Here is a 26,597-nt window from a genome sequence, read left to right on the forward strand (position 1 = left end):
TCCACGGGATATGACAAGATGAAATTGGGAAAAAGCTTACTATGTAACCTGTGTAACTCCGGAGAATAATTGGTTACCTTCAAAAATTACTTTACACTGTTAACAGAATTAGAATGTCGCCTACGCCTACTCTAAATATATATTTATTTGAAGGCCCGATACTTTCACAATGTATAGAAAACTGTCTTTAAGGAATCAATCAAAATTATGTACACAAAAAAAAAAATCCTAAGAAGAAGACAGTTTCGTCATTTCATTTTGCTCAACGAGCAAGGTACTTTTTGAGGCCTAAGAAACAAACATCATCCTTGTGGTATTAATCTGGCACTCTGTGAATTTTTTTTTTTTCTTTTGATTAAAGACAATATGCGAACTTTGCATCCCGATTAAGCCCTTGAAAGATTTAAAAATCTTATTTCAGAAGTAACTCAGTGGAAAAATAAGATTTGTTGCTTGAGCTTGTAGAAACTTTCGGTGCAAGGATCGGTCTGTACTGGCAAAGAAAGCGTTCAGGAAATATTTTTTGAATTTAGAAAACTATAAACCACTGGAAGTACCTACAGGGTTTGTTGAACATAAAGAAGAAATTTCAACAGTCAGATACTTTTCATGGATCAGCAGAATGATCAAGCGTGACAAAGGATGTGATAAGATAATATTTGTGGAAAAACAGAAACATTTTTTGCTTGCTCTTCTCAGAAGAAAGTAATTACTGATGCAAATATTTTTTAAAGCAGGAAGCGTGAAAGATAAAAAGCGCGATTGACAAGACTTCCAAGTCAGATTCCCCTATGAATAAGTAGAAGTAGAAGAAGAATTTAAGTAGACAATTTTTTAATATTTCTTTAATACTCATGAGTACCTAGGTTACATTTGAGTAATCATTTGATTGATCATTTCATTAACTCCTTCAAAAGGGAGAGTTAGGATCTGTCTTGAAAACACAAACGTCAGATCTGCTTTGGGCGCACTTCAGGTCCGGATTCGGCAGTTGCACACGGTACCAATCACTCGAATCAGGATAATAATAGTAAATGGTGTCCCCCGGCATCTTGCCACACATTTGCCGATAATCCTCCGTCGTGATCAGAAGAGGTTGTCTTCCATCTGAGCCGCTGCAGCTAAAATGTCCATTATTATTAGACATAGACAACCCAGTTTGGTCGGTGTTGGCGATGCACAACACGTTGCCCATCTGCGAATGTCGGTCAGAGTAGCAGAAGTCCTGCTTGGTCTTGATCTGGAACTTCTGGGTTCTGCCATTGCAGAAAGGCGGCTGAAATACGACCTGTCCCGAACACTCGTAGCTCTGGCCGTTCTTGTTGATCAACACTTTACCTAAAACACTCGATTAGGCCAAGAAACAGCATGAGGCGTTTTTACCAGGCGAGGCAACCAGTGTTACACCTCCGATCCCCGCCTTCATCTGTGCATGCGTTTGCGCAACTCTTAGCGGCTTCAGGTCTTGGTCGAGCTGCTTGCGGATGTTTACCAGCGGGGAAAACCCGTCGTGATGCGGGAAAGAGAGGCTCCGGAACGAGGGCGACTCGAAATGGGAGCGGAAATAGGGGATAAAGGGAAATGGGACGACAGTGCCTGCAAATTTTATGTCTAATAATTCTGTTGAATTGACTCGTGAAGCTTAATTAATGTGTAATATATTGGGGATTCCCCGAAAAGATCATAAAGTACTCCCACTTAACGGCAAATATTTTCAGGTTAGAGTAGTGAAGTACAGAAGTACTTTCTTGGAGCAAATGTTAAATTGTATCGCGTCACTTTTGGTAACCTAACCTCACTATTACAATGACGTCGTATATGATGTCTCGTCGAATAAGAACATATAGCGCCCATAGACTCTATTGTTGAGTTCATGGGGGTCATACGATCACATCATATGACTATGAAAGGCCCTTAAAAACTCTATCTAATAGAGTTTAAGGGCGCTATGTAATGTGATCACGTGACCCCCACGAACTCTACAACTGTGTTTATAGGCGCTACGTAATATGATCATATGACCCCCATGGTCATATCATGTTCATTTCACTCCATGAACGCTACAATAGAATTTATGGGCTATAAACTCTGCAGGTGTCTTTACAGGCGCTGTATAATATGATGTGATCATATAACTCCCATAAAATCTACAACTGTGTTTATACACGCTTTGTAATATGATCATATGACCCACATGATCATATGACTCCGTGAACCCTACAATAGAATATATGGGCGCTATGATTATATGTTATGATCATATCAACCCACATGAAGGCTGCAGTAGTAGGCACTGTATAATATGATATGATCATATAACCTCCCTGAAATTTACAATAGACTAAGTAATATGATCATATGACCCCCATATTCAAATCATATTGACTCCATGAACCCTACAATAGAATTTATGGGTGCTATGATTATATGTTATGAACATATGACCCCCATGAACTCTGCAGTTGTATTTATAGGCGCTGTATAATATGATATGATCAGATAACCCCCATGAAATACACAATAGATTTTATGGGCGCTATGTAATATGATCATCTGACCCCCATGAACTGAAATATTATGATAATTAAATTTGTCAAGCACCTGTAACCCGTTTTACAATTGTTTTAATTGTTTTAAGCCGGTAATTGCTGTAAACCTTTAATTATTCTTTGTCAGTGTTATTGAATTAATTTTTGTATCGTAATTTTTTTTGAACGTATGTCTGCTTTGTTCCAAAGAGATCAATGTTATTTATAGATATTTACAGATGAATGTGGCTTTATAATGAAACGACTTGTTTTAATTGAAACATTAATGAATTCGCGAAGTGGGATGCAATCCATCACTTTTATAATTTCAAGGCAAGTCTATTTGACAATATTTAATAACTATTCTTGATGTGCTTATGAAATGACTGGTCCATTTTTCATTCATAGAAATAGGACAACTATGTAACGCGCGTTCAAAAAATAATCTAGAGCAGCCTGCACATTTTTGAACATACGTCTCTTTAAAAGACAGTTGATGTTTTGATGTTTCCTTCACGTTCGTATGTTAGGTTATGTTTTATGTCATACGGGTCAAGTAACGACAAGCTTGTTCGGTAGCACGGCCAACTCCAGACAGGTCAGTTAAAAATTAACGTAACGTAGGTATTACTACCTATTCAGAAAACTTCAGTGATATTTGCAGTTTTAAATGTTTATTTCATAAGTACTGACCACCTGATATTTTAAATGGCTGTAGATAGGACCTAATCATCCTATTACCGTCCCAAATTTCAAAAGATTACATTAATTATATCATTTTGGGAAGCTCGAAATGTCAAAAATGTCGGGAGTTTTGTGAATGGGTTATAGATGATTTTATTAATTCGTAATTATTTTTTTTTACAATTTAATCAACTATTTAGTTAGAATTTGGAACATCGCAAGTTTACAAACAAACTTGCAAACACATAAAACTTTCCACAAATGGTTAATTAAAATGATGAATGAAAAATCATTAATGGCACTGATTGATCGCTTTTGTTGACCAGTCATGTTTTATGTAATTAATACAATCATCACAAGTTGCCATTAAACGGTATTTACGAAAATTGACGAAACACTTAATTAAACGGTTGATTATTTTGTTGTAATTGCTTTTGGCAATTATTGTTGTTTTGGAAAATCTAATATTAGCTGGCCATGAAATTGGTACTCATAGCAAGGACAAACGACAGATATTGATACACATATCTGACGCTCACTGTACCTACTTATCTGCACGCAAATGTTATCATGTCAAACAAGAGGCTGTCGTATCTCTGCAAATGTTAAAGAAGAAGCGTTTGTTTTCATCTTTGAACTGATAACGGAGGATGAGTGGAAAAAGTACTTACCAAAATGAGCATGGGTCTGTGGACATAGTGGAAAAACTCATTAAATTATTATTTTAATTGTGTACGTTAAGAGGACATTTTCTTACCGTTGTTATGCTAATTATCACGATGCACAGAAATTTCTCGATCATTGCACTTGGTTGCTGCTTATTCCAACGAACGAAATGTACAAAACTGAAACACAAAATAATTAAAAAAACTGTAATTGCAGAGATTTATAGCTCTGTAATGTACAATCCCAATAACAATTTCATGGTTGAAATTGTTACTTTTAATGAGATCTTGTTAAATCAAGATTTTTGTGTTCTTTTTTGTCGGCATCTTCATTTATTTCGGAAGGGTTAATGATGCAGATTGAAGGTGGGGAGCGTTAAAACCGGTGGCATCTGAAATAATGAATTAAAGCACAATAATATAATACCGGGTGTATTATGAAAAATCTTTGGTGCTGTAACTTCCGTATTCTTCATAGGATTTTAATAAATAATGTGTCAAACAATAGTTATCTATTTAACGAGTTCTTGTGTAAATTGGGCTTTTTTTGGTATGAGTGGGCCAGATTAAAACGCGAGTGAAACGAGCGTTTTAAAGGCCCACGAGTGCCAAAAAAAGTCCAATTTACACAAGAACGAGTTGATACAACGTTTTTTTGTTCGACGACCCCCTTAAAGGCTCCAAATCGCTTAAAATCTTTAAAATTAACTTGACGTTTCGTTTTGACAAGTTGTCACATTTATCAAAATCCGTTCACACAGAAGAAAATTCTCAAATTTTGACAGTGTCGAACAAAAAAAAATCATTTTAAATGAGCTACAATTTGAATTGATCCAATATTTGTTCTTGAGTTCTGTTTTTGACGGATGATAGTCAAGTTTTTTTTTTTTTGTACTATTAACTTTTTTGCTCAGTTTTATAGAGATTCTTATTTTGAATATGAAAATGTAAACAACCATGTAAATAATGTATTTTTTTTTAATGAAGCAGTCACATTAAGCAGTAATAAAAGTGCATTCTAATTTTGCAAAGTGACTAAGAGAGCTAAGGACATTCAAGACAATGTCTATTTGACTTCGGCTGATAACAGATATGATTTAGTAAGAAGAATCGTAGCAGTATGTGAACAAACAAATACCACCAGAATTTGTATTAAATGGGCGTCAGTGGAAGGTGTCGAATGTGCCTTAGAGAGAATGGAGGTAATTTCGAACATTTGCTATATAGTAAAGTTATGGTTACTTGATTTTTGGAAATTCTATTTTTTTTATTAAAAACAAATTTTTGATTTTTTATTTTAATGTTTGTGTATTCAGAAGATAAACATCTATCAGAATAAAGATAAAAAAATATACAGTGCAACTTAAAAAAACAAAGTTAGCTGCGGTCTGTCAAAAGATATAATGTCAAAAAAAATCATAGCATGTCGGGCTGTAGTGTTTCTAAAATGATTTTTTTGACGTATCATTTATTAAAATCGGAAATTATAGCACCAAAGATTTTTCATGTAATTTAAAAGTCAGTATTTAACCAGTTCAAGGACAGACTTATTTTGAAGTTTGAAAAATACGAATCTCTATTTTTAATACGATAAGATAAGATAAGATAATTTAGGAATAATTTTAATGAATTTAAAAAATGTGAATAAAATACGTTTCGTCAATTTTTTTACATTTGTATCGTTAATTTCGGGAAAAGATCCTCGAACAGGCCCAATTGTACTTCTAAGTTGTCATCTTTTGGCATAGATTACGGTTTTGTTTTCCACCCAGTGGCGGTGCAAGGGGGACAACTTAAATATTTTAATGGGCAAGAGAGATCAGATGTTAAATTGTTTGAATGGATTTTTAGTCTCTTTACAAGTTTAGTTAATAATGAAGAATAGGGGAGCCTGGGGTCAGTTTTCCCAATGGGTAGGATTAGTTGTAATACATGTGAATATAATAAAATATATGTAGTCTTAGTACACTTATTGAGTGAAAATCACAAATAACAACCACTAATAGAATTAACAATCTTTAGGGCACAACATTTCGACTATTTGGCTAAATAAGATCTCAAAATATAAACAAAACAACAAAAAGGGAACAAAAAGTTAACCATTCCTTTTTATTTTTACTTCCCTCTCTTGGCCACTTCCCTCCCTGTTATAAGTTTTTTCCAGTGGCGTACATGAGTTGTCCATAGGGGTCAGAAATCTCGTTTTTATGATATAATAATGGCATTTGTTTCCAACGCTTACTTAGTGGAAGTCGAAAAACGGTAGAAATGAAACTGCATCAAACTAATTGTTTATTTGCTAAAAATGTAATGATTCCGAATAAAATAGTATACAAACCTCGGGGGAATGTGTTTCATTCCTGTTTCGAGCATTAGCTCACCTCGGCTACGCCTTGGAAAACTATCTTAGCTCTCGACAGGAATGAAACTCTTCCCACCTCGGTATATAATCTACTATTTTTGTGAATTGGCTCCTGGCAACAGAAAGTCATAATTTACTTTCTCAAAACTAATACATTGGGGTCTGTTGTAAAATTGCAAATGAACCCAAAGAAAATCTTTACAACTGTAAATCTATGGCAGCAGTGACAAAAACAGGTTACAGAAATACTAAACGAATACTTAAATTTGTCCTTAAATATCCAGAGGATAGATGAAATCAAAAATAAGAGGTAGATTCACGAAACTCAGATAATTTACAAATCGTTAACGAAACGGCAAATACAATCCATCAGCAATATCAGTTGTGATGGTTTTGAATTTGCAATATTTTATCGAGTTTACCGGGTTTCGTGAATGACCCCCTAAGTCTCTCTATTTTATATAGACTTTTTTTTTAAACCTGTGATGTCAAAAATACTTACTTTTGCTTTACAAAACACAATAGTACAATAGTAGTAGCTTGCTAGCTTGTCAAAGTCACAAGCGTCTGTCAAGGGGGTTGCAACTCGAAACATTGACAAGCAGGTCCAGACAAGGAAAACGTTGTCTTACTCCCGTGGAGATCTAAATTACCATAATGATCTTACTTTACCTTGCTCTGCCTCTAAGTAATGTGTCAGAATGATTTTGTCCTAAACCTAAAAATAAACTAGTGAACAGAAAAGTTCTTTGAATGGCGAAACCACATTGTTTTTATTCCTTTGATTGTTCTTTTACACGTTTCATCCCTTGAATAATCTTCAAAACGGCAGAAAACTCTCTTGAATGCTCTTTTCCACTCTGTTCTATTTCCTATTTGTCCACTCCAGTCCGCCATTCCCACTTCATTCAAGTCGCTTTCCACCATTTGCATCCACTTTTATCTCGGTCTGCCTCTTTTTCTCCTTCTGGTAATTCCCTCATCAAAGCTTGTTTTGTCGATATGACGGTATGTCATCGTTTAATTTTGCAACGTGCCCTAACCACCTCATGTTTTGCACCCTTGCTACATTACTTACTGACGGTTCGCCAAGCATTTTCTGTTGTGTCAAACCATGATTTTAACGACCAGTTTTTTTTGCTCGCGACAGTACATCGCAATTTTTTGAAGTGAGAGGAAAATGATGTACGAAATTCCGTGTCCCTAACTATACATCCAATGCTTTAATATAATTTTTACATATTATGATAAAAGCCCATTCTAGCAATAAAGTATTCTTATAAACTTTAAACTACTGAAAAACTTTTCCAGCACTCCAAAAAAATTAGTGTTATTATAAGTGTTACCTCATCAATTCTTAATCCTCGTCAAATCATAGGACGCTGAATCATCTTTCATTATTTATACAAAGTCTTCCAAAATGATTGTGGTATCGTAGTTGGTTTTGACAATTTGAGTACATATTTTGAATTTTGACGCATACTAGAAAAATGATGTAAACTATCAAGAACCGTCAAAATGACAGGTATAAGAAAGGTTAGGTTAATCAAAAAATATTAACAAAACCTGGAGTTGGAAACGAAGAAATATAAGGCTTGGAAAACAGAAAAAAGACGACGAAAACACGCAATGAATGACAGAAATTATGTTTGGTGTAGTGTAGTGCGGGATCTTATCGTCGAAAAGTGGCAAACAATTGTTTCCGATCCAAACACCCTACGATACCACAATCATTTTGAAACACTTTGTAGTATAATCTAGAGTATTTTTTAACATCTACTTTAGACCATAGACATGTCCCTTTTCGTTTCTTTTTTGATGATTTAGAATAACATTGACATTTCTTGAAAACCCTTCTCTTCTGCGATTAAATGGAGAAGCCACAGCATATCAGTTCACTTATAGTTTGTCATGCCACCATTGGCGCTGCATTTGCGACGACATATTAAATTTTTTTAGGCTCATTTCAACCGATATAACCAAGAGAAAATAAGATAATTTCTAAATTATCACTTCCTAATACCTGTTCACGTTGGATTGAACATTAGTGGTGCAAATCGCACACATTTGGCATTAACTTTCATATGAGTTGTCTAGTAACAGGTCAGTCATTTGCACCACAGCTGTTCTTCCCAACGTGAACAGGTATTACTTGAATATAAAATGTGGAAAACACTCAAACGCTCAAAAAGGCACAAATATTAAAAATCAAATTAAATTAAATTTTCAAAGATTGTTTTTTCTTGGTATAGTCGTGGAGAAAGTATAGTCTTCAACTCGCGTATAATGGCTATTATTCGCTCGGACGATTCCACCACTCGCCTACGGCTCGTGTTGGAATTTTCATCTTCTTGAATAATAGCCATCATTATACGGTCGTTGAAGAATGTACCAACAATAGGAGTGCCTTAAATCATATCAATTCACAAGTAATGTAGGAGGATTTTTGCTCATAATGTCATCAAGCCGCAAACAGTACTGCCATCAGAGGACAGGAAACCTTTTCAGAACCACCTCCACATTTAACAGTGGCGTACGCTTGGGGATTCGTTTTCCCGCCGAATGGCTGCAACTCACATTTGTCCATCACAATTTTGATGTAATACCGTCAAAAACAACCACGTTTGGTTTCATTTTTCCCTAAAAGCGGTTTTCTTGGGAAAAACGCCGTTGCAAGAAAGATTTCGGCAAAAGAAAATTTAATCTATAATTATAAATTGCTTGCTTTAGCAATCGAAGAGAAAAATTTTCTGGACTTGACCAATTGATTAATTCCCGTAAAAATGATCGATTGTCATTTTAAAAAATAACCATTTCTCAAGTTCTGCAATTTCTGTACCGTGAAGATATGACAACTTTTACAAAACAACGATTGTTGGCAATAATTCCGGCCCGAATCAATTGCTTTTATTTTTCTATGGCAAAAAGTACATAAAATTAAACTGGGAATTTAATTTGTTTAAACAATTTAAAATGAATTGAAAGTGTACAATGTTACGATTGTTTGGAAATAAAATAACAATGAAGAAATGACACCGAAGAAACTGTTAACCGAGATAATTTACGACACTATTGTATACAGATCAAAATATGAAACTTACACCTGAAAACAAATTGTTCCAGATACCATCGGTGACAAATCCACTTGTTGGTACAACGCGTCCTATTTTTCTTCCCCCATTTTGAATTAATAACAAAAACTTTAAACTTTGACACGTCATATGGAAAACCTTCACCCACATCAAGAATAAGCACGCGAGCTTTGATCTGATTCGTCCACTGCACTGCACCTCAACAAAATTGTTTTACAGTTTTGTCAGTTGCGTTATTTGTATTTGTTAAAGACATTCGCTCTCTCTTAAAAGGATTAATAGACTGGCTAATGCCAGCTGCAGAAGTGTGGAAATCATCTCGCTGTAATAAATCATAGCAACAAAACTAAATCAAAAACTCATGAATTTTCAATACCACGTAAGTAATTAATAATTATTGTTATTTTAATTTACGATGGAACCCTGTACAATGAAAAACTCTTGTGTGCAACAAGCGAATTGAATCCACCTAACATGAGAGCGCTGTTATCGCCAAGAACAGGATCTAATTCTCTCCTCTCCCATAAAGCAACGAGTGAATGAAATAAATTGCATTTAAACGTGTTAAATGCGTAAATGTGGCGTTTAACATCTGTAGAAATTTTTCATTTGAAATTTATGTGATTAATTGTTATTTTAAGTGAATTTCTGGTATTCACCTTATTTCGTTCTCCGATCGAAATGTAACATGACGGATTTATCAGTAAGGTTCGTTTTGGATTATTTACTTTCTTATTTTCATCTGTTTTAACGATTTTCTGAAATTTGGTAATTATACGCTTCATAAGGAGGCACATATTACACCAGTTAGGCAAAATGCCATCAACTGTGACCCATGTAATTAACACAACTACAGTAGGTGCACACAATTTGGGTGAGATCATTGTTTTAATTTTCATTTTTAATACTGTCGAGGTCTATTTGCCAAATGTAATAGACGCGTTGATTCCAAGATAAATCTTGCCGAAGTCCTTAAAAGAAATTTTGTTTTTCTTCCGTAACAATTTCATCTGGAGGTGTCACAGCGTGCCTCGAATGCTAGATTCTTCTTCGAAGAAGAATACAATTCAGAGGTGCAATCTTCATTGAACAACTATCGGTTTTTTCAAGTGCGTTGATGCAATCTAAATGTATCGGTGGTCAAATATTTGGTAGATATAGTAAGGGAGATATTCTATAATTTTTAAAGGGGCGTTAAAATTTTAACGCCCTGATTGGTCATTGCTATGACAACTTAATTTAACGGCCTTTAAAATTTAGCGGAGCAGTTACAGAATATGCCCCTAATTCAGAAATAAAATTAATGTTGTGACAGTTTTATTCCTCAATATGCCATCAAGTACCTCCAGCAGAGCACCTCCAAACTGTTATAGAGCCACCTCTACGTTTAAAATTCGTATCTTCTCTTCAATGTGGTTTTCTCTACACAAAAAAAGGTTTCCAGGAAAAAACATTGAATCTATAAATAAGTGAAGCAAAACAATAATTTTCTAGATTTATTTACGCTTTAGATTGATTAGATTGGCCGATTTCCATAAAAAATTGATTGATTGTCGTTTCAAAGGAGGTTTTAAATCCAGGAAAAACAATTTTTCAGCTTCTGCAATTTTGAACAGATTACTTTACCACAAAGATATGAAAATGTTTGTAAAACAATGATTGATTGAAAAATCAACAGATTGGATTCTAGTTTGTGCTATAAACATTAAGCGGCATTCGTTAAGAGTCGTTATAAGTTCCAGATGAAGTTGAAAAACTAAAAATCACTATTGTGAGAATTACTCTGAAAGACAATCGAAGATTTAGGTTTAGGGAATCTCCTTAGACTAAAGTTTAAAATTACATTCTCTTGTTTGAGACAGAAGAAAATTAAATCGTTGGAATGTGCAAATTCAGCGCTCGAAAAGTACAATTATTATTATACAGGGTGTCTCAAAATTCGCGAATTCCTAATTCAGACGGTGGTAGGGAAGGACCCAGTGGAGCTCGAAAAATACTTAGAAAAAAAAATTTAATACATAGCAACCTTCATATCCACAGTGACAAAATACTAATAGCTACGTTGCCGTTCCATTTTTAAGAAAAATTACAAAAATGTAAGATTTTTTTACTCCAAAGTAAAACTATTCTTCAAAAAATTGTTTTACGTTATTATTTTCCACAATCATCTACACCACAAATAACAATAAACACTGAACTTTTCAGCCTGTATTTGAAGAAACCGCACTTCAAAGAATGCACGTTCAGACCAATGTATCTTTGTGGGGGGAGTCCCGATTTTTTTTAAATTTCCATATTTGGACTACTGAAGTGATCCCCTACAACGCTCTGAATTCGGAATTCGCAAATTTTGAGACACCCTGAACTTCATCATAAGTTCAATTAGGTATTGTCCCTCTATTTGTTATAATAATAAATAAGCAGTTGTAGGTAATCGATTACCGAAGAAATAAAGGTATATATCGCGCGTTCAAGTGAAATCCTGGGCTGGGAAGGCGTTGGAAATTGTCAATTGTTGTGCTTTTTTAAAGCGTAGATTAACAGGAGCATGTTGACAGCTGACCTAAAATTTAGAGCCAAACATTTTTTCTTTTTTTTCTTTCTTTGCTGTTTTACATCAAAAATAGAAAACATAACGATTCCTATTCTCGAAGCAAATATCTAAGGGCACACATGTTCAATTATGTCCCGATTAAACATCATAAACAAATGTCATTCGTGTCAAATGGCGGGAAATTCAAACTTTACACTGTTCTAAACGGTTTAATTTTTCCAACGCCTACTCAGCCCAGGATTTCATTTGAACGCCCGATATTTCTATATTTGTTAGTGCACTTCTGCATCCTTAAATACTGAACTGATTTCGACGAGATTTTTATCGGTTTTATCGTCCATTTATCCAGGAGTGATAACATGCTATTTTATCAGCAGTAGATACAAGAACTAAATATAGAGTTGTAATTATTACCTCATAGATAAGCGTGAATATCTTAAAGTTACAAATAAACAATTTAGAGACAAAATATAAACAAAATGGACTTTTATTTGACTACATTGAATGAACAATATAAATTTTTTATTGCTTTTGTAGATGTGTTCGTCGTGGGCAAAGCCTTTTCATTAAGATTTTATTTTCAAAACTTTTCATTTAATTCTTGTTCGGATTACCAATCTCTTCTTCAACTTAACCAACAAATTGTAATTCTACCCATGCTACTTCGAGACTAGCATCATTCAAAACCTAATTTTAAAGTCATTAGGGAACAGATGAAGTTTTATCGATTTTTATGAAAAAAAAATAAAATAAAAACTAGGTATTTTACTATTAGTCGGGTTTGGGAGGCCATGATTTCTTTTTTTTAACGTTGGACACCCTGTTTGATTTCCGTTACTAAAGTACCTGACATGCGGACCTATCAAAATGAACATAACATGTCGCTGAATTTCCCGATGTTTGAATATTCTTCTATTGCAAACTCGTAAAACTGACAACAATGCACTAGACATCGAGGCCATTTATAACCTCAAACTTAGACAAACATAACCTAATTCAACAGACATTCTTATAAAATAAAAATTAATTGAACAACTATTCATTAATTTAATTTTAAAATTTTGAAATGCAAATTAGATGATGACTTTGAGTTTCTGTTGTCCTTACGTTGTTAATTAAAGTTTTCTTATTATATTGCACAGCTATTATAAATTATCGCTTAAAATTATATTTTTTGCATATCGTAATGAAAGTGACACTTTTTTACACGGAAAATCTTAGTGAAAGTAGCACTTTTTTTTCACGAAAAATCGTAGTGAAAGTATGTAGTACTTTTTTGCATCATTTTATTCCATCTCCTTGGAGATGATTGTCAAAGCATTTTAGACCAAATTTCTCAACTTACATCGATATGCAAGAAAATTGTGTGTACAACACGTTATGAAGTCTCTTTTTTTCACTTATTTTCTTGATTAACTCTGGCTACCTCCTCGTTAATCAATCTGCAAATTCGTGAAAAAAAGTATGACTTTCATAACTAGTTGTACAATAGTTATTTATTTAACGAATTCGTGTGTAAATTGGTCTTTTTTTGGTATGAGTGGGCCAGATTAAAACGCGAGTGAAACGAGCGTTTTAAAGGCCCACGTGTGCCAAAAAAAGTCCAATTTACACAAGAACGAGTTGAATACAACATTTTTTTGTTCGACGACGCCCTTAAAGACTCCAAATCGCTTAAAATCTTTAAAATTAACTTGACGTTTCGTTTTGACAAGTTGTCACATTTATCAAAATCCGTTCACATAGGAGAAAATTCCCAAATTCTGACAGTGTCGAACAAAAAATAACTATTTGTAACCCTTTATTAACAAAACACTGCACTTGTAGCATACACTTCTTTATTTATGTTTAATCCAGAACAAACATACATGTATGTATTTTTAATATGTTTTCAACATAACCAAGCTTTTCTCAATTTACAAAACTGTTCAATTTTGCGATCTTTACAACGTTTAGAAAGGTCCCAACATCTGTGGACCCGAGGGCTGTTCCTCCGGAAGTCCGGTCAGACGAAGTCCGGCTAGTCGAACACTGACGACGAAAATACAAAAATACAGAAAATAAAATCGGAGTGCAGATTGTAAAAACGCCCTCCCAATAAAAACAACAATTGCTTTAATCAATTTGTGTAGGCTAAAATCACCTAGAAATTGGGAAGGCGCCGATTAACCCAATTACATTATTGAAAACACAACCGTAATGTTTTTAAATATACGTACGACACTTTAAATAAATCTTGAACTTATCTTGGACAAATATTAATAAATTAAAAATATTTTTAGACCACAGCTCAAACCCCATCGACATGTAGGTGCGTTAAACAAAGAAAATCTATAATGTTTATATTATAGATTAAAAACCTAATGGGACCACTACATTTAATTCGTAATTGTCCAAAAATTACTCCACATTGTGCAGCTCATTGTTTTGAAAACAAAGCGCTGTACGAGCAACCAATTTGCGGTGCCTTCATTCCTTTAATATTTTTTAGATTCGTTAGACCAAAGTACAACTGCCCCCTGAGCAAGCTAACAGCTAACGTTTTGCACAATCTCTCAGCTTTTCAATCAACTTGTTGATTTTGCTCTAGACCGCAATAGACACGAGTGAAACGGATGCAAGTCGATTTCTCTCTCCTGCTCTACTCACGTAATGAAATCCGGGGGCGTTTATTACAGATTCCTTTTCACAAAATGCAAATAGAGGCTTTTAGGTTATGTCCAAATCACTGTACCAGTTGCAAAAAGTACTAAAGAATTACAAAACAACGATATCTTGTCATAAACGGGTCTAAGACCTATCTGGTTAGATTAAACCGAAGCGAGATAACGACGATATCGTTGTTTTTGTGCTGCATTAGTTCGTCGACTCCAATGCTTATGTTTCGCCAGACATAACACGCTCCTTGTTTTTTGTAGTTGGTACAGTGGTACATTTGTATCTCTTTTCTGGAAGACGTAGAATGGCAGAAGGAAAAATAATACAGGGCCCAATCATCCACTGTGTGGACCCCTACAGTTTGACAGTGATTCAAAACGGTTTTGTTATCGTCGATAACGAAGGCAAGGTAACAAACATAATTTTCTGCAAAACTACACAACACAAGATTATCCCATAAATCATACAAATTAATTTGCGAAGCTAATCGACTAAATTGATACTGCATGGTTTGTGCCATCTGACAAAATGTGACAATGTTTGTTGTATAAATTCAAACGATTGAAATTTCGACACAGAATACCGATAGCAAATTATGGAAAACGTATTGAGTTGTTGGGGTTAGGCAACCAACAATACACGCTCGACTGCTCGCTTTCAGATTGCTGCGGTTGGTGACGCTGCCGATCTCCACACCGCCAAGAAAAAATTCAATTTCGCCAGGGAAGACCTGATCACGTTGGGTAAAACCCAGCTTCTTCTCCCTGGACTGATAGACACGCACATCCACGCTCCGCAGTACCCCAACGCGGGGCTAGGGTACGACAAGCCGCTGCTGGAGTGGTTGGACAACTACACTTACAAATTAGAGAAGCAATATAGAGATCAGGAGTTGTGCAAACGCGTTTTTGACGCCGTGGTGGTGAGTTTTGTTGTTGTTGTGGCCCACAGTTGAGTGTCAATTGTCTAGAGGAAAACTCTGGATCATGGTACCACTACCGCGTGCTATTTTGGGTCGCTCTTCCGTGACAGTACTCTGGTTTTGGCCAGTTCGGTGACGAGATACGGACAAAGGGCGTTTGTGGGAAAAATTAATATGACTAAATTGGCTCCTGAGGATTATGTCGAGACGGCTGAAAAGTCAATTGAGGATACGTTGGAGTTTGTCAAAGAAGTTAAGAATATTGGGAATCCGCTGTTACAGCCTATCATTACACCAAGGTTTGCTTTGAGTGTTGACATGGAGCTTATGAAGAAGCTTGGGGCTATAGCGAAAGAGCAAGACCTTCATATTCAAGTATGTGCTAAGACAAGTCAAATCAGAAATGACTGTTTTTTTCTAGACGCACATTTCTGAAAATAAAGATGAAGTCAAAATGGTGCACGAGCTCTATGACAACAAGTCGTACGCCGATGTGTACAACGAAGCAAATCTTTTGACACCAAAAGTAAAAACAACTTGATGGTACTGATGTGTGACTCATTTTTTGTCAGACTGTTTTAGCCCACGGGATCTACTTGAGCGAAGATGAAATGAAGCTCCTCAGCAAGACTGGTACCTCGATTTCGCACTGCCCCGAATCAAACGTCAATTTAGGCTCAGGAATATGTGATGTGCGAAAATTGAAGAACCATGGGATCACTTTGGGACTAGGAACTGGTAGTACTACCTCGTGATAAACTAAAGCAGCTCCTAGATTATTTTTTGTAGACGTAGCCGGAGGAGCATCACCATCGATCATCACAGCCATGAGATCGGCGATCAGTGCCTCAACTAATCTCTCTTTCGCCGACGAAAATAGCAAGCCCCTTACGTACATCGACGTATTTTATTTAGCGACACTGGGTGGGGCTAAAGGTAAGTCACAGCCTCGCACCCCTCAAAATGACGTAAGTTTGTCACAGCTTTGGCTCTGGACGACCAAATCGGCAACTTCCAAGTCGGGAAGAGTTTCGACGCCATCATTGTCGACCTGGACGTGAAATCGTCGTCGGCGGATTATTTGTCGACCGACCTGACCCCTCAAGAGTTGCTCCAGAAGTTGGTGTGTGTGGGCGACGATCGAAATGTTGTTAAAGTTTTTGTTAACGGCAAAATTGTAAAATGAGGAATTTTGGGTTTAATAAAGGAGGAATTTTGAGTGTTGGATCTTTTGCGACCGGTCGTGATACAGAGCGCTGCAAAGTCGACGAGACTTGGTCGAGTGTTCACAGGTGGCGCTCCCATTATTGATTGTGTTCAAATCTATAAATAATAATTAAAAGATCAGATTTAATTTAACATATTTTAAGAAGTACAAAAATCAAGAATGTGTAGTTTCTGGCATAATACTTGTGTTAAATTTGAAGTAAATTGTGAGAAATGAATAGTGTATAGTTGGTTGCAAAAAAAACGGGAAAAGAGAATTTTCCTAATGTAAATTTGGTTTTGTCCATTTGAAAATTAAATGTCACAACTTGTCAAAACGAAACGTCAAGCTAATTTTAAAGATTTTAAGCGATTTGGAGCCTTTAGGGGGCTCGTCGACAAAAAAATGTTGTATTCAACTCGTTCTTGTGTAAATTGGGCCTTTTTTCGTCTCGTTTCACTCGCATTTAATAATGGCCCACTTGTGAGAAAAATATCATTGAATTTTGACCATAATTTTAACCTATTTCTCGTAAGAAGGTTTCACATTATGAAAAAATTGTAAAAATGTGTCAATTTTATTCTGACAGTTCCCAACTGTACTACCACGTGGGCATGATCCAGATCATATCTGTTATAACATTAAACTGTCACGAAGATCTTCCCTGCAAGTTGAACCGTATCGTACACTCTTCCTATTCAAGCATCTCATTATTCCATCATACTATCCACTATGAATCTTCCACGATCCCCCAAGCAACGTAAAACAGTATAATCAAACAATTCGGACGTGCGAACTATTGCGAAACGAAGTGCACATAAAAAATTAATCTGCTCTAAGCGACAAATTCCAAGCACCACCTACACGTTACGTAACAAAGAATATCAAACGTGTGTCTTAGCTTCCCCGACAAGTGACATTTGTGACACTTGTCTTATCGCGGCTACAATATCGCCGGCCCAAGTTCGAACATAATTTGGGTCAGTCATGACATACAGACATTTTAAATTGTTTCCTTATCGCACCGAGCGGAACAACAAACGTTGAGGTGTGTAGATGCATTGCAGCGTACCGAAACAGGTGATATAAACCGAGATAATGTCAATGGCAAGCATGCCACGCCGACTTCCCTGTTGCGTCAGTTATTACTTAGTAATTAACGTGGCAACATTGAGGCCAACGCTTTATTAAATTTTGATCATTTAATTAACACCTTGCGCCACGACCGGTTGACAGATTTGCGGTTTCGACAATTCAACTTGTCAGAGTGACATTGACATTTACACTCTGATTGATCGATCACCGACACATTTTTGCGGCAATTATGTTTATTTCGTAGAAACACCAGGTACAGGATTGGTTCACCTGTGATTGATATGACATGCTTTGATTTGCCGCCTCTTAACTGTTGTGCGCCAGAATATAAATTTGACATTTGACAGCTCGCACTTGTCGCTTATAATTTTTCGAAGTGCAGATTACGTCTTTTGCGTCAGTTGAGGTGCCAAATGAGTCTTTTCAAGACTGAGCCATCTGGGAGAAGAAAACGTGTTGTTTACACCCGAGCGCTTTAGCAACAATAAAAATGGTTCATTCTCTAAAACAGGATGCATTTATTGTGATGCCTTATCGAAATGGAGCATTCAACAATGATGAGTGGACTTGTTCTGACTTGACAGCTAAGAATAGATGCCTCACAAAATATCCTAACGTTGCAGACCAGGAAATGTCTCTGGTGGCTCTCATTAGAGATCTAATCAACAGATTTCTTCAAGTTGGAAGTGTAAATGAAGGAAAATCAACTGGGAGGCTTCCAAAATCTTAGAAAGCTGTTAAGGACTAAAGAAAAGTCTAGAATATTTCAAAAAAGTTTGAAGACTATAGGGAGAACTTACTGTCCCGAGCAAAAAATTCTGGTCGTCAATGTCATTTCAAAGTGTCAAGAAAATGAGAAAAAAATGACAATGAATGTCATAATTGTCATAGAACATGATGATAGGTTATAATATTTACGACCGTTTTACAATGGAGCATTTTCCATTGTGTCAAAGCATGATTTTGACGACCAGTTTTTTTTTCCTCGCGACAGTACACTTTACTGTGCCAACATTTTTGTAAATAGGTGAAGAAGAAAGAATAATCAAGGGTAACGAACATAGCACTGAACATTTTTCATTTGAAAACAATAGATACCTTTTGTGTTTTTTTAATAGAAGAAAATTGTTGTGAGATGAATTGAATTTAATTATTTATGACATTTTTTTTAATTACATTAGAGTCCCTAGTGTTTAGGCAACCAACTATTCGCATCAATTTACCTTTGGTACAATGCAATCTAGTATAGGTACGTTATTTATTGTAGGCGGCTAATTTCACAGTCAACTACAATGTAAGAATTGTTTTTATAATAATATGTGTAGTATGGATTCACCGGAAGTATAAGTGGCAAATTTCCACGGCACACTACTACGTCTGTGTAGTGTGTAGTATAGGTTCACCAGAATTATGGGTGGGAAATTGGCTGTGTTAGAAACGTTTATAACAAGCTGTAGGTACCGACTTGATGGCAAAAAACGAAGAACAAATGAATTCAAAATTTCTTTGTTAGTTTTTCGTAATGGCGTTGTAAAATGTCGGCAAGTTGTCACTTCTAACATGAACTTTATCGTTGCAAGAGTAAATTTTATGCAAATGACTTATTTTGCGTATCCTCCCGGCCGCCGCCCACTGCGGGTTCTGCCGGCAAGAAAAAAACTTTGTAACACATCGTTATTGCTTGCAAATCGCCCACATTAATCTGTCGGACACGTGACACCGAATTGTCTACCGTCGCAGTAAGCATTTCCACGTTATAGCCGCCCAAGATGGACGGTGTCACGTAGACAAGTTTCCCATAAAACCGAAAACCGCATTTTTACGATCCCCGGAGCGCAATCAGGGAATCACGGCAAACGGCAACAATCCCATTAAATACCGTCACATCTCGGCAGTGGTTCAGACTGTCGCCGCGCCAACTCGATTTTTTGCGATTTCCCGCTGACGTCCATATTGAATTTTCCGTCCGCCATTAGGCGCAGCCGGCGCTGATAGGATGGTCGCGGAAAGTGTTGTCGTATCTCGGTGGTCTTCCTCAATATCGGTGTTATTAGAGCGGCACGTGCGGGTTATGGGCGCGATTTGGGCGCGCCCGCCGAAATCCCCGGAACTCCGAAAATTGAAAAACTGCACTCGTCCCTGTAATGATATAATTTAATGTGCACGTCGTGATGCACCGCTTGGGTGGTCCACGGCGAATTGGCCGAGTCGTTCAAATGAATCTCAACCGGCGGAACCATAATTGCGGTCATAATAACAACTTGGCCGGCCAGTACCACTGGCACTGGCAAAAAAGTGTGTTGCACATACCTGTAATTATATTCCGGTTGCAGAGTTGCCAACTTTTTAATTACGTGCGAACGGACGTCGCCGATCGGAGCGCCACCTGGGCGACGGCAGGTCCTAGACTTTCGGGTTAATTACCGCCGATGCGATCTTAAATTAATATTATTTATGTTTATGGTTTGTAAAACGTTTTATGGACGCGTCTTTCACTACTATTCCACTAACAAATCATTTTGTTTGAGTTTATGTCTTTATTATAAAAATATTCGTTGCTTCTAACTGGTTAATGAATCTTACGGGCGAATTATCATGATTTATTGCGCCGTTACTGCATAAATAATAGTCGCCGTTGTTTAAATTAAAATTTGTTGGGTACTTCGGTTAACTTTTGCCTTCGCGATCGTCGCCGTGATTTATTCGGTTTTTGCGAACCGACTAGCTTAAATGACGCTGATTTATGTCTCTTTTATGGCAATTACTCGATTGTACGATGAACTCCGGTAGCTGAGTGCGGCGCGCTTACGGAAGATGGCGTGCAGGTTACCGATTCGCGCACGGTCCGACGCCGCACGTCGAAACCGGGGCTTAATAATCCGAATTTTGAAAATTTTAATTTCTCCAAAGTATTTATTGCTCCCTCATCAAATAAATTAATTAAAAATGTTCTTTGTGGTAGAAACAACATTTTAAAAGTATTAATACATAATTCATTTGATTTAAAACAAAATGTACCAAGTCTACGAGAAATTCTTTACATTGTAATTTTCATTTAAAAAATCAAATAAACTCGGATAGGTTGATTTTATTTTTTCGAAACAAACATTTCCCTATACATATTTTCATTTTTCCGTCTTTTTTCTTTTCCGGGCAATGGTTTTATCGTATTTTTTTTAATGGCAGCTATCGTTTTTTCTTTTCATTTTTTGATAAACTATTGAATTCTGATTTTTGCCCATACCCCATGTACGACCCTTGAGCTGATGGTTCCTGAAAGATCCATTTTTCAAAGTTGAAACAGGGTGGCAGTAAAATTTCAAATTTCTTGAATAAGAATAAGAAAATGATTCTCATGTGGCTGAATTTGTATGTTTCAACAGTGCCGAAGTAATTTTAATATCAACGAACTAAAAGAATAAATTGAAGGCTAACAGGTACACATTTTTGAAACTGAAGAGCTCTTAAGCCGATGGATAATTGAGGATTCCTGAGTATGTAGTTGGATTTTTCATGAGGTTATCAAAAGCGAGGTTTACTTCAATTGACCAATTACTACTGAGGAATGGAATAAAATGGTATGAAATAAGAGCATTCCAATCCGAGACTCCTCAAAATATTCATTCATTCAAGAAGCAAGTGGCAATTACTTTAAACATTTACATACTTTGACTGTTGTCTTGGCACAAGAATATATTTTTTCTATATGTAATTGCTTTAAAAAATTGGTATTCACTCACAGTTATCTATGCGTGAAATGAGTCCATTTTCTTACATATATTTTTTTTTACAATGTTGTAAGATTGAAACTAACATAGCAGTGCGTGAAATGCGATTTTACACACTTAAGCTTTTCTGTTTTTCACTTCACGCACTGTTTTCTATTAGTTACCTAGCAACATGGTTACTGCTTTCATACTTCAGATTTCCTACAAAAATTTGAATTTTAAAATTTAGTTCTGAAAGCAATTATTATAGAAAAAATATTGTTGATACTTCGTGCGTGAAGGTGTTTTTTGTGGATTGAAAAGATTTTACTGCCTCGACCTGCGTCTCGGCTTAAAAGACCTTTGCATGCACAAAAAACACTCTTCACTCACTTAATATAAATAGGTATAACTATTTTAGTTAAAAAAATGTGCATTTTGGACGTTCTACTAATTTGTTTTTTAGCTTGTTGATATGAAAATTACTTCTACTTGTTTAAATACTTATTTAAATATCGAAATTCAACCGTATGAGTAAAGAATTTGATTATAGAATTTATTTTTTGTGAAAATTTTGGCGCACCCTCTCTTTTCCTTTATAAAAATTGATATTCCAGGAACTAAGAAGGCGAAGGTATAGGTATGTGTATAAGTCATAATTTAATAGTCTGTCCAAAAAAAATTGGAGGTTGCCGTTTAAAAAAAATGGCGATGACATTAAGCGGAAACGGAAGTAGTGGAAAAATTTAAATTATCTGGAAATATTTCTTTTAAAGAAATAAAAAAAAGTCTATTTTTGAAATAAAGATGTGAAAGTCTGAATACAAAAGAAGAAAAATGTATTACAAATTAAAATGTCGTTTTTTCAAAAATATTGTATACCTATCTACCTAACATAATAATCTTGATAGATCCAGAAATGAGCATTTTTACCATCTCAAGTAAAAAAAAAACTATACATATTTTAACATTTTTTAAATCGGTATGGCCAAAATGCCAACGCATTGCTTCCATAATTAAATGAGTTAGAAACTGTAGTTTTGGAAACATTGATGCCTATAAAAGAAATAAGTACATTTTTATCAGAAACAATTTGTATCAAACAATTTACTGATGATCATAGATTATTGGTAATTTATGAATGACTACTCTGTTAAATTACACGAAATACATACGAGTAGGTACGTATTTTTATTTTGGTATGTTGTGATTAACTAAAAAAAAATATATTTTTTTTATTTGTTACGTACTACCGCGAGCAATAAATTTTGGTCGTCAATGTCATTTCACAATTTGGTTAGATTGTCACAAATTTTAAAAATTTCCCTGCATGATTAAGCCAATATCAACAAAGTGTCAAAAAAAAGAGAAAAAATGACAATTAATGTCATACAACATGATGATAGGTTATGATGATATTTACGACTGTTTCACAATGGAGCATTTTCGAATGCGTCAAAGAATGACCTTGACGACCAAAATTTATTGCTCGCGACTGTAATATGTAGCACTGGAGTATCGAAACGTTAAAATAATCTTATTAAAAAGCTGTTAATAGGACAATAATTAGGTATCTAAAAAATGCAACTGTATGTGTACTATTGCGGGCAAAAAAAGTGGGACATCAACGTCAGTGTCTTGACTTTTAATGTGAAATAACCCTTATCTGATGCTAACCCTACTTTGAATTGTCATTAAGTATTGGAGATTGTAGGGAATAAGTGTAAGTAAGCACGTAGTGAATATTTATTTAATGCAAAGTCCCAATAAAAATCTACCTTTATGAAAAGAAGAGGGCATTTGAAAAGGAAAATAGGAGTATAAAATAAAATTTTAAACTGTCAGCTAGAGTAGTGTCAAATTTCTATGACAATAAGCAAAGGCAAAATGACAATAAAGCTTGAACTACATTGAATTTTTCAAAACTGACAGAAGTTTGATGTCCCACTTTTTTTGCTCGCAATAGTACATACCTATTGTTGTTAACTAATTTGGATAGATTTTTTAAAAATGGTTAAAATAATTGCTAATGAAGATAGAAGAAAAGACACTAACAACAAGTAAGATGAAATATGGATTCATTATTTGATAAAAAATTTAAATAAATATGTAATTCACTTTTTTTTTTATTTAAATGTTAAAGTAAAAGTATAATTAATCAACTTAAGTAGGTACATAACATTTTTGGTTTACAATACAAAAACTTCTGATAATAATGCGGAATCTGGAAAAGTGCTCCGAATGCTTGCAGCGTTTCCACGTTGAATAGCAAGGGAAATCCTCTCAAAAAGGAATTTCTTTGATTTTGAATCGCCCGATTTCGCAAATGTTAAAGTTCGTTTTTTCTTTAAAACAAATGTCAAAGTGTTGTCATGTTGGTACGAGCCACTAGCTTTTTGATGGTTATTAGGTTCCCAACGTAAAATGTTAATTGTATGTCAGCCATTTTGATGTAAAAAGACGCTTGCGTTACTGAATATGTTCAATTGTATTTTTCAGTGTCATTATCGTCTTCATTTCTTGTCTTTTGGAATAAAATTTGCTTACACCTGAATCTTTTCTGACTTTTGAAAATTATTAACATAAGCTCAAACCTGATCTAGGGAGATTTTACGATACAGATGTTCCGAAGCGAAATGTTTTAGGGTGGTACAGGTTGGTCTTTGAGGGGATTTTGACATTGACAATTGTTTAAAAAAAAAGTATCTACCGGGTGATCAAGAAGGACTGTTTAAGTTGGTAGTACAATTAAGAAAATTTTTTAATTCGGTTACTTATAACACTGCAACTGGATATGTTTTGTTGGTTTATTTGACAAATATCTGATATAGGTATATCATTAATAACGACAAGCCACCAACAACCGGAAGTTACTCCTGTTATACGATTTAAAATACGATCCAGTGTTACCAACTTAAACAGTCCTTCTTGATCACCCCGTAGTATAATCTGTTTCAAAATCAAAAATCCACTACCCGTTGAATTATGTTGGCAGAAACAAAGAAATCCCTAGAATAAGTTTCATTTTTTTGGGTTGGCCCAACGCCCCGCCAAAATTTCAGATCGAAAAGTTGAGGCTCTATAATAACAGGAGATGTCTATAAGGAAACAATCAGAAAGTTGAAAACTGTCATAGGTATAGCAACAAAGGCCCCACAACTAATAAAAAAATTATCCTGCTTCATGACAATTGCAGAATTCACAAGCTCGCCAAGAGTGCGGCTTTGTAGATATGGAACATCCACCCTACAGCCCAGATTTTTCACAGCGTGACAATTATTTCTTTCCTAAATTAAAAAAGCACTTGAAGGGATGCCGTTTTTCTTAGGATGAATACCCAAAAAAAATTGATGGAGGAATTTTTTGAGGAATTTAAATTCAATTATGTTGATCTGTTATATTTTTAACGATGCTAAATTTTTTTGTAATGACATTCAGCACTGAAGCAGATTTGTTGAAAAACTTGTCACGAAAAATTTAAAATACCTCATTGAAAATAAGAAAAATCTGTGTAAAGAAGCATCGGCGGCGATCTTTATCTTCACATGTGGATACCGAAGAAATCTCGACAAGCCAAGTTCCACGAAACACTCTGTACAGTACCGATCAGACCACTTGTCCACATTCTGTGCAACTCGCAATGATAACCTCGCTATCCACATGACCTATTGTGGGCCCCAATTGGTTCCGGTCGATCACTCTTTCGAGCTGGATTTGCCCAATAATATCGATGTAATAGAAGCGAAAAAAACTCGTAGGAGAGTTAGTACCGGGAAAAGATGGCGATCGCATCGAATCCGAAGTCGTCGATTTAAAAACCATCAACCTGTTAAAAAGAACTGCGTTGCTTCGAACAAGTCCGAGACTAATTGTTTGACGTGTTGGCGTTACAAATGATGTCAAGAGTAACGAGTTAACTTGAGATTTCGTTAGTCCACCAAAAAAACGCCCAAAATAAATTGATCGTGAGAAAAACAATCCCATCGTGACTACCAAAAATACGAAATCATTAATTGTCGACGCTATTGTCTCTAGACACAATTAACGGAAGAGACGCGTTCCCTCGCAAAAAAATCTCTAATCACTTGGCGCAGTGAAGAGCTTTCCTCGAAGCTCCCTCCGAACATTACCGTCTCGATTTATTTCGAACATAATGAACCTTAATTGTCCACGATGGGAATTTTTTCGACGTTTCGGTGATCGCGTATGAGCGCCAGAACCGAATTTTTTGGTTGGAATAGACGCAAGAAAAACGTGACGAACTGTTCCACGCTTGTAATTTTCGATTTTGGAGAGTTTTTGTGATTTTTTCGTTATTTATTGATTCGTGGCTTCTCGTTGGTCGAGGCGAGAACTTGACGGTTTTTCTCCTCTCCTCAGGGTTATTGGACAGGCCCGCCGCCGCCAGGTCCTTCTCCTTTTGCCGCCTTTGTTTTAATTCGTAATTTTGTAAGTCACGGCATGGTTTCAGTTGATTCATAAATCACAAATCTGTCACAGAATAATAGAGAATATAAATTCGGTTAATTTAGCTCGGCTTAAAAAAATGTGAACCACTACCAATTCTCAGTTATTTATTCCAGTTGATGAAGTTTTTAACATTCAATAAAATTTTTGTCGCAAAATGCACAACAGCTAACTGAAAAAAAAATCTGCTTAATTTGCTGTGACAATTCAAATTATTTACGGTTAATTATTCCACAATCAGAATACTACACTATTAGAATCAAATTATCTATAGATAAATCAATAAAGTTAAAATCAGCGAAATGAATGACGCAGTGGGGCTAAAATAAAGGAAAATTATTCTTAGAGTAATAAAATAGTTATTTTCGATATAAGTGCGCTGTCAGATCAGTTTTCAGGTATGAGGCCGAGGTTTGAAGCACGAGGCGGTAGCCGAGTGATGCAAAACAGGCCGAATACCTGAAAAGTGACAGCGCACGAATATCGAACAACGTTTTCCGTGTTCGTTTAGGCAAAATCTTGAAGAACATGAATTAATTGTACATTTTGAGGTTATTTTTGACAGATATTAAGTTAGGTATATAAACTGAAAAATCATATATTTACATAGTTACTTTTCACGATATGTATCTCAGGAAACGAACACGAAAATATAT

At 35.5% G+C, this 26,597-nt stretch overlaps 2 protein-coding genes across 2 annotated transcripts; one reads left to right on the forward strand and one right to left on the reverse strand.

The window, feature by feature from the left end:
- Nucleotides 1-827: 827 nt before the first annotated feature.
- LOC138123320 (uncharacterized) lies at nucleotides 828-14,654 on the reverse strand. The gene is made up of 5 exons (XM_069037960.1): nucleotides 14,535-14,654; nucleotides 3,970-4,269; nucleotides 3,884-3,899; nucleotides 1,384-1,596; nucleotides 828-1,338 (listed from the first exon to the last, which is right to left on the reverse strand). The coding sequence occupies exons 2-5, from the start codon at nucleotides 4,012-4,014 to the stop codon at nucleotides 911-913; spliced, it is 702 nt and encodes a 233-aa protein (XP_068894061.1). The 5' UTR covers nucleotides 4,015-4,269; nucleotides 14,535-14,654; the 3' UTR covers nucleotides 828-910.
- A 41-nt stretch (nucleotides 14,655-14,695) lies between these two features.
- Nucleotides 14,696-16,684, forward strand: DhpD (guanine deaminase). Its single transcript, XM_069037959.1, has 7 exons — nucleotides 14,696-14,952; nucleotides 15,205-15,465; nucleotides 15,514-15,840; nucleotides 15,887-15,991; nucleotides 16,038-16,203; nucleotides 16,255-16,401; nucleotides 16,449-16,684. Exons 1-7 carry the CDS (start codon nucleotides 14,848-14,850, stop codon nucleotides 16,649-16,651), a joined length of 1,314 nt encoding a protein of 437 aa, XP_068894060.1. The 5' UTR covers nucleotides 14,696-14,847; the 3' UTR covers nucleotides 16,652-16,684.
- The last annotated feature ends 9,913 nt before the right edge of the window (nucleotides 16,685-26,597 follow it).

The sequence above is a fragment of the Tenebrio molitor genome, chromosome 2, assembly GCF_963966145.1.
Source record: "Tenebrio molitor chromosome 2, icTenMoli1.1, whole genome shotgun sequence".
Lineage (NCBI taxonomy): Eukaryota > Metazoa > Arthropoda > Insecta > Coleoptera > Tenebrionidae > Tenebrio > Tenebrio molitor.